Raw genomic sequence first — 16,724 nt, 5'->3', positions numbered from 1 at the left:
TGCAGAGATGCTTATATTGCGTCATGCAGTCGTGACTAATAAACATGACTTAAAAATCTGTGTCCTCTCATGAGAATAAAGATACTGTAGATGTAAATCATCCTCTCTTGTAGAAGTATCTTCGGAGACGGAAGTACTGCCTCTTCGCTGCCTTCTATTCGGCTACAATGCTCCAAGATGTCGATGACGCCATTCAGTTTGAAGTCAGCATCGGGAACTATGGCAATAAGTTTGACACCACCTGCTTACCACTGGCCTCCACCACGCAGTACAGCAGAGCGGTGTTTGACGGTAATAGATATGTATGATGTGTTAATAATACCACAGCACGCCTGGGCTCAGGATACGAGCTGCGTACAATCTGCTGCCCTGTAATTGGTGATAAATATACTGTGTGTACAGAGAGCAAGCCTGGGGAGTATATACAGCACGTCCGCTGAGCCAGCGACCTAATGAGCTCTCCTGTATAATGTGCAGAGCACCAACATCAGAAAGCAACACACATACTGATATACTATGTATAAATTTGTATATTTTTATCTATCTTGTGTTTTGCTGTATATTGAAATGTAAAAAGTTGAAATACTGAAAGGAACGTAACGGTGATCCGCTGTCCGCAGTTCTGTACGTTTTTGGTCGTGTCATCTTTTGCTGGGATATAAAGGTTTTGTGGGCTGTATATACGTGAGCCGTCGCATACAGATTTCTAAATGTACACCTGCTACCTAAAGTGTTTGCCCTTCAGCCTTATTGATCGTTAATGTGAGTGCTATGGTCATCAGATTCTTGGGTTCTAGTAATTTTCTCAGCTTGATCTCTGCTAGAGCTGCGTGCTAGGTCTGACTTGCACAGTATATTAAAAGACCAAAAAATGCATAAGAAATACAATTATCAAAAGAAAACCATTTCTTACACAGCTGAGGTAAAATAAAAGCTGCTCTGTGATTGGTTGGTATTTCTTATACTGCCGAGGTAAAATTAAAGCTGCGCTGTGATTGGTTGGTATTTCTTATACTGCCCAGGTAAAATTAAAGCTGCTCTGTGATGTGCACCCCCTTTCTCGCCGTGCGCCCGATAAAACAAATTTGCCTTGTCGCGCTCCATAGAGAACTCTAGAAATTTTCAGGATAAAACGTAGCCCACGTCCTTCCTCAAGATGCAAGATATCTCCCTGCCAAATTGCATCAAAATCACTTCAGCCGTGAAACGATAATAAACAGACAGACAGTTACTTTTGCATTTGCAATATTAGTATGAAATGCATGATAAAACATTACAGGAACATTAATAAACAGTGTTGTGTGCATCTAGGGGCAGTATTATAGTAGTTATATTCTTGTACATAGCGGGCAGTATTATAGTAGTTATATTCTTGTACATAGGAGGCAGTATTATAGTAGTTATATTCTTGTACATAGGGGTAGTATTATAGTAGTTATATTCTTGTACATAGGGGGCAGTATTATAGTAGTTATATTCTTGTACATAGGGAGCAGTATTATAGTAGTTATATTCTTGTACATAGGAGCAGTATTATAGTAGTTATATTCTTGTACATAGGGGGCAGTATTATAGTAGTTATATTCTTGTACATAGCGGGCAGTATTATAGTAGTTATATTCTTGTACATAGGAGGCAGTATTATAGTAGTTATATTCTTGTACATAGGGGTAGTATTATAGTAGTTATATTCTTGTACATAGGGGGCAGTATTATAGTAGTTATATTCTTGTACATAGGGAGCAGTATTATAGTAGTTATATTCTTGTACATAGGAGCAGTATTATAGTAGTTATATTCTTGTACATAGGGGGCAGTATTATAGTAGTTATATTCTTGTATATAGGGAGCAGTATTATAGTAGTTATATTCTTGTATATAGGGAGCAGTATTATAGTAGTTATATTCTTGTATATAGGGAGCAGTATTATAGTAGTTATATTCTTGTACATAGGGGGCAGTATTATAGTAGTTATATTCTTGTACATAGGGAGCAGTATTATAGTAGTTATATTCTTGCACATAGGGGGCAGTATTATAGTAGTTATATTCTTGTATATAGGGAGCAGTATTATAGTAGTTATATTCTTGTACATAGGGGGCAGTATTATAGTAGTTATATTCTTGTACATAGGAGCAGTATTATAGTAGTTATATTCTTGTACATAGGAGCAGTATTATAGTAGTTATATTCTTGTACATAGGGGCAGTATTATAGTAGTTATATTCTTGTACATAGGGGGTAGTATTATAGTAGTTATATTCTTGTACATAGGGGGCAGTATTATAGTAGTTATATTCTTGTACATAGGGGGCAGTATTATAGTAGTTATATTCTCGTACATAGGAGCAGCATTATAGTAGTTATATTCTTGTACATAGGGGGCAGTATTATAGTAGTTATATTCTTGTACATAGGAGGCAGTATTATAGTAGGTATATTCTTGTACATAGGGGGTAGTATTATAGTAGTTATATTCTTGTACATAGGGGGCAGTATTATAGTAGTTATATTCTTGTACATAGGGGGCAGTATTATAGTAGTCATATTCTTGTACATAGGAGGCAGTATTATAGTAGTTATATTCTTGTACATAGAGGGCAGTATTATAGTAGCTATATTCTTGTACATAGGGGGCAGTATAATAGCAGTTATATTCTTGTACATAGGGGTAGTATTATAGTAGTTATATTCTTGTACATAGGAGCAGTATTATAGTAGTTATATTCTTGTACATAGGGGGTAGTATTATAGTAGTTATATTCTTGTACATAGGGGGCAGTATTATAGTAGTTATATTCTTGTACATAGGGGGCAGTATTATAGTAGTTATATTCTTGTACATAGGGGGTAGTATTATAGTAGTTATATTCTTGTACATAGGAGTCAGTATTATAGTAGTTATATTCTTGTACATAGGGGGCAGTATTATAGTAGTTATATTCTTGTACATAGGGGGCAGTATTATAGTAGTTATATTCTTGTACATAGGGGGCAGTATTATAGTAGTTATATTCTTGTACATAGGGGGCAGTATTATAGTAGTTATATTCTTGTACATAGGGGGCAGTATTATAGTAGTTATATTCTTGTACATAGGGGACAGTATTATAGTAGTTATATTCTTGTACATAGGGGGCAGTATTATAGTAGTTATATTCTTGTACATAGGGGGCAGTATTATAGTAGTTATATTCTTGTACATAGGGGGCAGTATTATAGTAGTTATATTCTTGTCCATAGGGGGGCAGTATTATAGTAGTTATATTCTTGTACATAGGGGGCAGTATTATAGTAGTTATATTCTTGTACATAGGGGACAGTATTATAGTAGTTATATTCTTGTACATAGGGGGCAGTATTATAGTAGTTATATTCTTGTACATATGGAGCAGTATTATAGCAGTTATATTCTTGTACATATGGAGCAGTATTATAGCAGTTATATTCTTGTACATATGGAGCAGTATTATAGCAGTTATATTCTTGTCCATAGGGGGGCAGTATTATAGTAGTTATATTCTTGTACATAGGGGGCAGTATTATAGTAGTTATATTCTTGTACATAGGGGACAGTATTATAGTAGTTATATTCTTGTACATAGGGGGCAGTATTATAGTAGTTATATTCTTGTACAAAGGGGGCAGTATTATAGTAGTTATATTCTTGTACATAGGGGACAGTATTATAGTAGTTATATTCTTATATATAGGGGACAGTATTATACTTGTTATATTCTTGTACATAGGAGCAGTATTATAGTAGTTATATTCTTGTACATAGGGGGCAGTATTATAGTAGTTATATTCTTGTACATAGGAGGCAGTATTATAGTTGTTATATTCTTGTACATAGGGAACAGTATTATAATAGTTCTATTCTTGTACATAGGAGGCAGTATTATAGTTGTTATATTCTTGTACATAGGGGGCAGTATTATAGTAGTTATATTCTTGTACATAGGAGGCAGTATTATAGTTGTTATATTCTTGTACATAGGGAACAGTATTATAGTAGTTATATTCTTGTACATAGGGGGCAGTATTATAGTAGTTATATTCTTGTACATAGGAGGCAGTATTATAGTAGTTATATTCTTGTACATAGGGGGCAGTATTATAGTAGTTATATTCTTGTACATAGGGGGCAGTATTATAGTAGCTATATTCTTGTACATAGGAGGCAGTATTATAGTAGTTATATTCTTGTACATAGGAGGCAGTATTATAGTAGTTATATTCTTGTACATAGGGGGTAGTATTATAGTAGTTATATTCTTGTACATAGGGGGCAGTATTATAGTAGTTATATTCTTGTACATAGGGGGCAGTATTATAGTAGTTATATTCTTGTACATAGGGGGTAGTATTATAGTAGTTATATTCTTGTACATAGGAGGCAGTATTATAGTAGTTATATTCTTGTACATAGGGGGCAGTATTATAGTAGTTATATTCTTGTACATAGGGGGCAGTATTATAGTAGTTATATTCTTGTACATAGGGGGCAGTATTATAGTAGTTATATTCTTGTACATAGGGGGCAGTATTATAGTAGTTATATTCTTGTACATAGGGGGCAGTATTATAGTAGTTATATTCTTGTACATAGGGGACAGTATTATAGTAGTTATATTCTTGTACATAGGGGGCAGTATTATAGTAGTTATATTCTTGTACAAAGGGGGCAGTATTATAGTAGTTATATTCTTGTACATAGGGGACAGTATTATAGTAGTTATATTCTTATATATAGGGGACAGTATTATACTTGTTATATTCTTGTACATAGGAGCAGTATTATAGTAGTTATATTCTTGTACATAGGGGGCAGTATTATAGTAGTTATATTCTTGTACATAGGAGGCAGTATTATAGTTGTTATATTCTTGTACATAGGGAACAGTATTATAGTAGTTATATTCTTGTACATAGGGGGCAGTATTATAGTAGTTATATTCTTGTACATAGGAGGCAGTATTATAGTAGTTATATTCTTGTACATAGGAGGCAGTATTATAGTAGTTATATTCTTGTACATAGGGGGCAGTATTATTGTAGCTATATTCTTGTACATAGGGGGCAGTATTTTAGTAGTTATATTCTTGTACATAGGAGGCAGTATTATAGTAGTTATATTCTTGTACATAGGGAACAGTATTATAATAGTTATATTCTTGTACATAGGAGGCAGTATTATAGTTGTTATATTCTTGTACATAGGGGGCAGTATTATGGTAGTTATATTCTTGTACATAAGAGGCAGTATTATAGTAGTTATATTCTTGTACATAGGGGGCAGTATTATAGTAGTTATATTCTTGTACATAAGAGGCAGTATTATAGTTGTTATATTCTTGTACATAGGGGTCAGTATTATAGTAGTTATATTCTTGTACATGGGGACAGTATTATACTTGTTATATTCTTGTACATAGGAGCAGTATTATAGTAGTTATATTCTTGTACATAGGAGGCAGTATTATAGTAGTTATATTCTTGTATATAGGAGCAGTATTATAGTAGTTATATTCTTGTACATAGGGGGCAGTATTATAGTAGTTATATTCTTATACATAGGAGCAGTATTATAGTACGTATATTCTTGTACATAGGGGGCAGTATTATAGTAGTTATATTCTTGTACATAGGAGCAGTATTATAGTAGTTATATTCTTGTATATAGGAGCAGTATTATAGTAGTTATATTCTTGTACATAGGGAGCAGTATTATAGTAGTTATATTCTTGTACATAGGGGACAGTATTATAGTAGTTATATTCTTGTACATAGGGGGCAGTATTATAGTAGTTATATTCTTGTACATAGGGGCAGTATTATACTTGTTATAATCTTGTACATAGGGGGCAGTATTATAGTATTTATATTCTTGTACATATGGAACAGTATTATAGTAGTTATATTCTTGTACATAGGGGGCAGTATTATAGTAGTTATATTCTTGTACATAGGGGGCAGTATTATAGTAGTTATATTCTTGTACATAGGAGCAGTATTATAGTAGTTATATTCTTGTACATAGGGGGCATTATTATAGTAGTTATATTCTTGTACATAGGGGAGCAGTATTATAGTAGTTATATTCTTGTACATAGGAGCAGTATTATAGTAGTTATATTATTGTACATAGAGGGCAGTATTATAGTAGTTATATTCTTGTACATAGGGGGCAGTATTATAGTAGTTATATTCTTTTACATAGGGAGCAGTATTATAGTAGTTATATTCTTGTACATAGGGGGCATTATTATAGTAGTTATATTCTTGTACATAGGGGAGCAGTATTATAGTAGTTATATTCTTGTACATAGGGGGCAGTATTATAGTAGTTATATTCTTGTACATAGGGGGCAGTATTATAGTAGTTATATTCTAGTACATAGGAGCAGTATTATAGTAGCTATATTCTTGTACATAGGGGCATTATTATAGTAGTTATGTTCTTGTACATAGGGAGCAGTATTATAGTAGTTATATTCTTGTACATAGGGGGCAGTATTATAGTAGTTATATTCTTGTACATAGGGAGCAGTATTATAGTAGTTATATTCTTGTACATAGGGGGCAGTATTATAGTAGTTATATTCTTGTACATAGGAGCAGTATTATAGTAGTTATATTCTTGTACATAGTGGGCAGTATTATAGTAGTTATATTCTTGTACATAGGGGACAGTATTATACTTGTTTTATTCTTGTACATAGGGGGCAGTATTATAGTAGTTATATTCTTGTACATAGGGGGCAGTATTATAGTAGTTATATTCTTGCACATAGGGGGCAGTATATTAGTATATCCTTGTATGTACGTCCCTTTTCGCTAAGTACACTTACTTTGTTTTCAGGCTGTCAGTATTACTACCTCCCATGGGGCAATGTCAAACCTGTGGTTGTTCTCTCTTCGTATTGGGAAGATATCTGGCACAGGACAGATACACAAAACATTCTCCATCACGCTGTAGACAATCTGGTGAGACAAAACCTTCTTCCAAATCTTTTCCAATCCGTCTTTCCGTACTTTATCACTGATGCAGAACATACAAACTAAACTGTTATCCATAAAAATGTATACTAAAACACACTAATACTGAGAAAATGTGGACACACTGGCGCCTGAAAGTGACAACATTTTCCGTGAGCGAACAAGATGTCCTTTATCAGTGTCCTTGCGTTTGGCAAGATGTAACTTTAGGTTCCCTTCTCTTTATCTGGTGCTTGTAACATGTAGACATGTGGTCCATGCATGGTGGTCTTGTTATTCGATGATCATATGTTTCTTCTTGTCTGTAGGAAGCTAACTTGGAAAAAGTTAACTATGCAGTTAAAGCGAAGTGTTCCCCGTATGACCTGGATTCATTTGTCACACATCTGATTGATGACATCATCAGTGACTGCAGGTATGTAGTTGCAATCTTCTGGTATAGAAGCCTTAGTGACTATAAGGTCCATAGACAAGGGCTGGCTGGTAAATCTTAGCCTTTGGGGCCAGCGCACCACGCTGGCCGAGTGTACGTGTATTTGCATGAGTACAGTATATTATTGGAACGAATGCTATTGTTTGTAGATTGGGCTGCGCTTTCCATAGTTATCCTATGGAAAGCATTCATTGCATTACGCATGTGCGGAATATCGCTGTGGATAACGCACTGAGGTATCGCCCGTGGACAGGAGGCCTTAATGGGAAACCTTTAAAACATCCTAATTACTTACTGTGAGCGGCTTACAGGAATAAAAGACTTAGTAATAAGAGAAAACCAATGTGGCTTAATAAAGGTGTAAAGGGGCCAATAACGAGCAAAACAAATGTTAAAACTGCTAAAACAAGAAGGCAGAGAAGAAGCACTAAAACCCTGAAAGGAAAATAAATTGCGTAAAAAGCAAATAAAAGCAGCAAAGATGGAGACAGACAGACTTATTGCCAAAGAGAGTAAAACTAACTCTAAACTATTCAAATATATAAACAGTAAAAAAGATTAATACTGAATGTACTGGCCCTTTAATAAATAATGTAGGAGAAATTGTAGAGGGTGATGAGGAGAAAACAAATATATTAGTTCATATAGAAAAATGAAATGTCAGTTGAGATGCAGAGTGATAAAGTAAACTCTCCACTAAATGTCAGCAGTCTAACCCAGCAAGAAGTGCAGAGCCGCCTTAAAAAGATCGAAATGGACGAATCACCGGGTCCCGATGGCATACACCCCCAGATTCTAAGGGAATTAAACAATGTAATTGATTGCCTGCAAGTTACCGCATATCACATGGGTGTATAGTGCACAAATAATACATGGCAATCGTATGCCCGTGTGAGCCCAGCCTAAGTGGGAAAGTAATTGGCTCAATGATAGAAAGCAGAGGGTGGTTATTAATTATCCTACACTGATTGGGTCACCGTTACTAGTAGTATACCACAGGGGGTAGTATTGATGGCTTCACTGTTACTAGTTGGGTACCACAGGGGGCAGTATTGAAGGGGTCACTGTTACTAGTTGGGTACCACAGTGGGCAGTATTGAGGGCTTCACTGTTACTAGTTCGGTACCACAGGGGGCAGTATTGAGGGCTACACTGTTACTAGTTGGGTACCACAGGGGGCAGTATTGAAGGGGTCACTGTTACTAGTTGGGTACCACAAGGGGCAGTATTGAGGGCTTCACTGTTACTAGTTGGGTACCACAGGGGGCAGTATTGAAGGGGTCACTCTTACTAGTTGGGTACCACAGTGGGCAGTATTGAAGGGGTCACTGTTATTAGTTGGGTACCACAGGGGGCAGTATTGAAGAGGTCACTGTTACTAGTTGGGTACCAAAAGGGGCAGTATTGAAGGCTTCATTGTTACTAGTTAGGTACCACAAGGGGCAGTATTGAAGGGGTCACTGTTACTAGTTGGGTACCACAGTGGGCAGTATTGAAGGCTTCACTGTTACTAATTGGGTACCACAGGGGGCAGTATTGAGGGCTTCACTGTTACTAGTTCGGTACCACAGGGGGCAGTATTGAAGGCTTCACTGATACTACTTGGGTACCACAGGGGGCAGTATTGGGCTCTATTTATATTATAGTCATTAATATCCTGTTAGAACAATTGTGCCGTAAAATATCAATATTTGCAGATGACACAAAACGAAGTAAAGGAATTAACACGAGAGGACGCAAGGAGATTGCAAGAGGATCTCAATAAGCTGGAGTTTGGGCAAAAAAAGTGTCAAATAAGGTTTAACACTGATAAATGTGCGGTTCTGCACGCGGGCAGGAAATACATGTCACCATTACACACTAAATGGGAAACACTGACATAGAAAAGAACTTGGGGTTTTTAGTTACCTGTAAGCTTAACTGGAGCAACCAGTGTCAGGCAGCTGCTGCCAAGGCAAATAGGATCATTGGGGCATCAGAAGAGGTCTAGGGGCACCGATACTCAAAAAGGACATATCAGAACTTGAGCGGGTACTGAAGTAATTAACAAAATGGATGGACTATAATACCCAGAGAGGTTATCTACTATGTATAGATTTATCAGGAGTCAGTACAGAGATCTCTCCGATCATCTATTATACCCAGGACTGTAACAAGGGGGCACTCTAATAACTATGTATAGATATATCAGGAGTCAGTACAGAGATCTCTCCCTTCATCTATTACACCCAGGACTGTAACAAGGGGGTGCTCTAATAACTATGTATAGATATATCAGGGGTCAGTACAGAGATATCTCCCATCATCTATTATACCCAAGACTGTTACAAAGGGACACTCTAATAACTATGCATAGATATATCAGGGGTCAGTACAGAGATCTCTCCCATCATCTATTATACCCAGGACTGTAACAAGGGGCGCTCTAATAACTATGTATAGATATATCAGGGTCAGTACAGAGATCTCTCCCATCATCTATTATACCCAGGACTGTAACAAGGGGGCGCTCTAATAACTATGTATAGATATATCAGGGTCAGTACAGAGATCTCTCCCATCATCTATAATAACCAGGACTGTAACAAGGGGGCGCTCTAATAATTATGTATAGATATATCAGGGGTCAGTACAGAGATCTCCCCCATCATCTATTATACCCAGGACTGTAACAAGGGGGCACTCTAGTAACTATGTATAGATATATCAAGGGTCAGCACAGAGATCTCTCCCATCATCTATTATACCCAGGACTGTAACAAGGGGGTGCTCTAATAACTATGTATAGATATATCAGGGTCAGTACAGAGATCTCTCCCATCATCTATAATATCCAGGACTGTAACAAGGGGGCGCTCTAATAATTATGTATAGATATATCAGGGGTCAGTACAGAGATCTCCCCCATCATCTATTATACCCAGGACTGTAACAAGGGGGCACTCTAGTAACTATGTATAGATATATCAAGGGTCAGTACAGCGATCTCTCCCATCATCTATTATACCCAGGACTGTAACAAGGGGGCGCTCTAATAACTATGTATAGATATATCAGGGGTCAGTACAGAGATCTCTCCCATCATCTATTATACCCAAGACTGTAACAAAGTGGCGCTCTAATAACTATGCATAGATATATCAGGGGTCAGTACAGATATCTCTCCTATCATCTATTATACACAGGACTATAACAAGGGGGTGCTCTAATAGCTATGTATGGATATATCAGGGGTCAGTACAGACATCTCTCCCATCATCTATTATACTAATAACTATGTATAGATATATCAGGGGTCAGTACAGAGATCTCTCCCATCATCTATTATACCCAAGACTGTAACAAAGTGGCGCTCTAATAATTATGTATAGATATATCAGGGGTCAGTACAGAGATCTCTCTCATCATCTATTATACCCAGGACTGTAACAAGGGGGCGCTCTAATAACTATGTATAAATATATCAGGGGTCAGTACAGAGATCTATCCCATCATTTATTATACCCAGGACTGTAACAAGGGGGCGCTCTAATAACTAGGTATAATATATAACGGGTCAGTACAGAGATCTCTGCCATCATCTACCAGACACAGGACTGTAACAAGGGGGCACTCTAATAACTATGTATAATATATCAGGGGTCAGTACAGCGATCTCTCACATCATCTATTATACCCAGGACTGTAACAAAGTGGCGCTCTAATAACTATGTATAATATATCAGAGGTCAGTACAGAGATCTCTCCTATCATCTATTATACTCAGGACTGTAACAAGGGCGCTCTCTAATAACTGTGTATAATAGATGGTGGGAGAGATCTCTGTACTGTCCCACCATCTACTGTATCCACTATCCAGGTATAGTTAGAACTCTACAGTAAAACTTGGAATTGGGCCTACACAAAAAATTTCAAATTTTTAAAATATATTTTACACAGCACACTTAGATGCAGCAGTTCAGCTGCAGCGTTCCTCTATATAATGCAGTCACCTTATAATAGTCCGTTACCATCTCTACAAGGTGATAATGATTACAGTGCAGTTACCTCCCACTGTCCCTTTAGTTGGTGATGTCTGTTTTCTTATTGTATCTATATCTTGACCCAGATTGCCATGACAGCTTCTGCCAGTCATAACATGCAATGAACTTCTTAAAACCTGCCATAGTAATACCGGTAGTGACACCTCGCTGATGCTGCTTAGTAATAGTAATGCCTTTGTGGCCCCACTTTGTTATAGGGACCCCTTCTATGTCTCTATTTTGTAATAGAGACCCCCTCTGTGACTCAAGACTTCAGCAGACAGTAGAGCTTACCTTCATTTCACTCACAACTAGATTGTCTGATGTGGTGCTCTTTCTTGCACAGCATTGCCTTCATTTCTCCTGCCACCTCCAGCACCCAATGAACTTAATGCCTGAGACAAGGGGAAGGAGGAAAAGTTATTCTGTGCAAGAAAGCATGCCAGACAGCAGTCTTGTTGAGTGGAATGAAGATGAGCTCTACTATCCGCTGGAGTTTGGGTGCTGGTGAGTGGCCCATCAGGATGTCCAGGGGACCGTAAAACTTGTTGAGGTCCTGACCCAGGGACTCCTGGCATACTTCCAGTCCCATGGTCCAGCCCGGTTCCACCCATTGTCTCAAGGAGGACATACTGTTTTTCAATATATTCTTAAGGCAGGCAGATTGCTAACTCTTCTCTTTGGTACCCAGCCATCCGTTACCAGATGTCCCATCAATACCTGGAACCACCCACCTGGATTTTTATCTCTATCATTTCCGATGGTCCAGCTTGAGCCAGATAGTTCAATCAGCAATGAAGATAAAGCACGAGGACTGTGAGCTTACGGACGTGCTTGAGCAGGCTGAAGACTGGTTACTGAGACTCAAGTCTCTCGCTGAGGAGGTAACGGCTCATGTTGGGGGATCATGGATTATTCAGTAATGATGTTCAATATAGATTTATAAACGTTTAACTTGAGACTTGACGCGTTAAGAAGAAGTTTTGCGCAACCAATTATTGGTCTTTTCAATGGCTTTTTTTGTGTTAAAAGATAGAATAACTAGTTACAGAACTGTTGAGTTAAACTTTGCATCTACGTTACTTCCTGTATAGTACATTGAAGGGGTTGTACCAAAATATTACGTTATCCCCTGTCCATACAGGAGACATACTTTTCGAGGGTCAACACATACTTTTCAGGGGTCACATACTTTTTAAGAAGTGAGTCACAGCCACTATGCCTTGGCTTTTTTACAGAGGCAATACTAATATTGTATGTTTGTAAGCACATACAGGAAAGAGGATCCCATAGCATGTCAACTAAGCATCTTCTCCCAGTTCTGTTTTTTGCCCTACACCCACCTTACTCTCAGTAGGGTGTCCTTGGGCTGGATCCCTGTAATACTTATGATAACGACAAATTCCTTGCAGGCTCGCACTCTTCCAGCGTGTGTTAGAAAGCTTGCCCAGAACATTAGAAAATGAAACTTTTTGGATCAGGCATCTTTTTGGCCAATCCCTGACTGCTCTCCTTAGCTTCACCAGCATCGGTCCTGCCAGGGGTGTGGAGACTCGTATTATGTATTATTAATCACGGAGCAAAGTCACATTTAATAATCTGCAAAAAAGGTCAAAATGAAGCTAATATATCAATACGGTAAGTTAAGTAATTAAAAACACATTTCCCTTCTGCTGAATTCAAGAGATGGAATTCTCCTATAAAGTGTAACCTAGATGAGTAAGTCACGACGGAGCTTGATATGAGTCCAGGTTGCTGCCATGTTCTCACCACAAAAATAGACTCCACTGCCCAGAAAAGACCATAAAGAGTTTTCTAGAAGGTTTCAGTTACCAAAATCTTGATGACATTCTGCTTCTGAACGATATGATTTAATAAAGAAACCGTATTCTTCTTGGTCATTTTTCGTGGTGGGACAAGGTTATCAGAACAAGCATAATTGCGCGTTCCGAAGGAAGAGTATTGAACGTTCAACTGGAGTTCAGTGGTTTCAGCTTCGGGTAAAGATCAAGTCTTGGGTTAAGAGTAGGTGGTCTCTTGGCATTTGCCAAGTGTGGTCATCGGTGAAGTCTTAGATGAAGACAACGGAGGTCCCAGCAGCTGAGTTCTTCGCCTCTCCCATCTTTTCCATCCTTGGTAGGAGTTCCTGTACGTTCTCCTTGCAGATAATGCTAAACGTTAATGATCCCTGTCTGCATTGTGGTTTTCTGTCTTCCATCATTTTCCAATTTCCAGCTGTATATTGTTATGTATTTGTTGGACTGGCGCACTAATATTTTTGTGAATCTGGATTTTATTTTTTCTTAACAGCCGCAGAACAGCTTGCCAGATATAGTGATTTGGATGTTACAAGGAGACAAGCGTGTGGCTTATTACAGAATACCAGCCCATCAAGTCCTATTCTCCAGGAATGGGGCTAAATGTTCGGGCAAGCACTGTGGAAAACTTCAGACAATATTTCTTAAAGTATGTTTTCATTTCTTTTAGTGTGAGTTACTTGGGTACAAGCTAGCTGGCAGGGGTCAGCGGTGATTGGACTGCAGGCTAGAGCGAATGTGGCAGAAAGCGGAACCAGAATACGGGCAAAATTCTCCTTTAAGATGTTTTGAAATATTTGTAGGATTGATAGAATCTGGCCAAGAACTAACTTTTGTTAGATGACATTTACAGCTATGTCTGATGGCTTACTTTATCAACATTCTCCAAACTACACGACTTTTGTACAATGTATATTGGAGTTGTTGCCTGACTCTAATTTTCATTCAAAATCCCAGGTTGGAAAGGCGACCACAAATATATCAGTATATAATATAACATCAAGTTATAGTATGGTCTAAGGCTGCTGAGCCAGTGGCACATCTTATCATGTTAAAGGAGTTGTGCCAGATTATAAAGTTATCCCATATAACCCTCTGATTGATGGAACCCCCACCATCCCTGAGAATGGAGGTCTTGAAGGTCCCTAAATGAATTCAACAGAGGATATGCATGCACACCATTGTTTCGTTCAGTCCAATGAAAGTGTAGGAAATTGCACAGTTCGACCACTCGGCAATTTCTGGTGTTCCTATTGAAATGACTCATCAGTGACTAGATCAGTGAATGCACAATCTCCACTACATTCATATGAGGACCTACAGGACTCCCATTCTCAGGATCAATGAGGGTCCTAGCAGTCGACCCCTAGTGATCATAAACTTAACCCTTTATTCTGTGGATAGGAGATAACTTTATATCTTGGCACAACTTCTTTAAGACCAAGGTCTATTCACAGTATAGTACACTTGCCAAGTAGGGGTATAACTAGAGTCCTATGGACCCAAGACAAATTTTGGACCTGGGCTCCCTCATCTTATTACTTGGATGCATGGCCTCAATCTTAAAAAATATATATGTCCCCTTCCAAAAAAAGTCCCAAATTAACATACATAATATAAATATTTTCCAGAACTTACAGTACAGTAAAGTCAAGTGACTCACAGGTGGTATCCTCCCTGGTTAGAGTCTTTCATTTTCATCTTTTCTCTTTTCTTCTCTATGTGGCCCAGACTACCATGATGGTTTCTTTCAGCCGTGACTTATCTCTGCACAATTTAACGCACAGTCATTTTTTGGGGGGGTTTCAGCACATCCCCACTTTTCCTCAGCTCTGCATAAACACACCATCTATAGTGTTCCAGATGATAATAATGCCCCCTTAGGACCCACACAGTAATAATGCACTCTTTAGGTTTCACACAGTAATTATGTTCCCATTGTGGCCCATTAATTAGTGTCTCCATTGGGCTCACAGTAAGTGTACCCACTGTTGCTTCATATACTAAATGTCTCCATTGTTTCCCTATAGAGTAAGTATCTCCATTGTGCCCTCATATAATAAATGTCCCCATAGTGCCCCCATATAGTAAGAGTCCTCACTGTGCCCCATATGAACTGAAACTCAAAACTGAAACTTTGACACTGAGCCTAGTAGTGGTCACACCCTCTGCAACCTCAATAATCACTAACCCTGTTGCTAAAGTCCATTCTCCATTTACTAGCTCAACTCTATATTGTTTGGCATTTACCCCTTTTCTGTCCGAGGCTGGTCTAGGTTTCTTCTGCTTCTGGCCGGTCATGCACAGTATTCTGCTCCTGTGAGTTCTGGTAGTCTGGTATGGTCACGGACCCTTTTAGGAGCACAGCTATATAGGGTGCAGAGGTAGCAGTTGCACTGTGACCCAGGGGCTTAAGGAGGCTCAAAGGCCCTTGTGCAAGATAAGAGGACACCACCAGTATTATAAATGGCACATAGTAGTTGGGGGCCCTGTTATACACTTTGCAATGGGTCCCAGGTTCTTCAAGTTAAGTCTCTGACCCTTTTCTACCCTGTCTTTGGAATAGTCCAACACTCCAGGACAGTAGGAGGCCAAACTAGATGGCTATCTAATATGTTCCAATGTAGATATGAACTATAGGTTTGATTTCCAATTTCCACTCACCATTGGGGCTTTTCTGAGCCCGGATAGCTAGTTTGTTTTGGGAATTTTTGAAAGTAGTGCAGATAAAAAGATATCCTACAACATCTTCATTCTCTCACTCTAATTATTGGATAATTAGGGCACAATTCTTTTTTTCAGTTTCCACAAGAAGGAAATAAAGGAAGAAAGATGCCAGGACAGGTCCGAGTGCAGCTGTGGTTCGGGCTGTCTGTGGACCAGAAGGAATTCAATCAGTACGCTCAGGGGAAGCTGTCTGTGTTTGCAGAATCGGTAAAGATCCAATGCTCTCCTCACCTTCCGTAGATATTACGTGTTGTGGACCTCTTTGCTCAGTACCTTTATAAAGTCATGCCATGTTTACTCTCTATATACATACAGATAAGTTATCCCTTGGCTTGAATTTCATGAAAAGGATTGTCTGGAAATGGTATAAATTGGCTGCTACCAATAAAGCCTGTAGAAACCCATCCTAGGATGGGAGAATGCATGTGCATAATGGAAGGGGAAAGGGGGCAAGGCAGAGCCTAATGGTACACTAATAGGAGTGCTCATGTGCAGACCAGTGGGGAAGGGGGCAGGGTCATGGGTTCGGGGGTGGAGCCTTATGGTACACTAATAGGAGTACTCATGTGCAGCCCAGCAGGGAAGGGGGCAGGGTCATGGGTGGGGGGTGGAGCCTTATAGTACACTAATAGGAGTACTCATGTGCAGACCAGTGGGGAAGGGGGCAGGGTCATGGGTGGGAGGTGGAGCCTTATGGTACACTAATAGGAGTACTCATGTGC

At 38.6% G+C, this 16,724-nt stretch overlaps 1 protein-coding gene across 6 annotated transcripts in view; it reads left to right on the top strand.

Moving 5' to 3' along the window:
- The window catches only part of DYSF (dysferlin), a 419,332-nt gene that overhangs the window by 176,569 nt on the left and 226,039 nt on the right, over positions 1-16,724 (top strand). For all 6 annotated transcript variants that reach the window (XM_066572850.1, XM_066572852.1, XM_066572851.1 and 3 more), the window contains 6 exons: positions 114-291; positions 6,867-6,991; positions 7,312-7,418; positions 12,150-12,342; positions 13,769-13,924; positions 16,078-16,209. In XM_066572850.1, coding sequence (XP_066428947.1) covers positions 114-291; positions 6,867-6,991; positions 7,312-7,418; positions 12,150-12,342; positions 13,769-13,924; positions 16,078-16,209 — 891 coding nt within the window. The remainder of the gene's footprint in view (positions 1-113; positions 292-6,866; positions 6,992-7,311; positions 7,419-12,149; positions 12,343-13,768; positions 13,925-16,077; positions 16,210-16,724) is intronic.

This window comes from Eleutherodactylus coqui, chromosome 7, assembly GCF_035609145.1.
Source record: "Eleutherodactylus coqui strain aEleCoq1 chromosome 7, aEleCoq1.hap1, whole genome shotgun sequence".
Taxonomy (NCBI): domain Eukaryota; kingdom Metazoa; phylum Chordata; class Amphibia; order Anura; family Eleutherodactylidae; genus Eleutherodactylus; species Eleutherodactylus coqui.
This window is presented reverse-complemented; position numbering and strand designations above follow the sequence as displayed.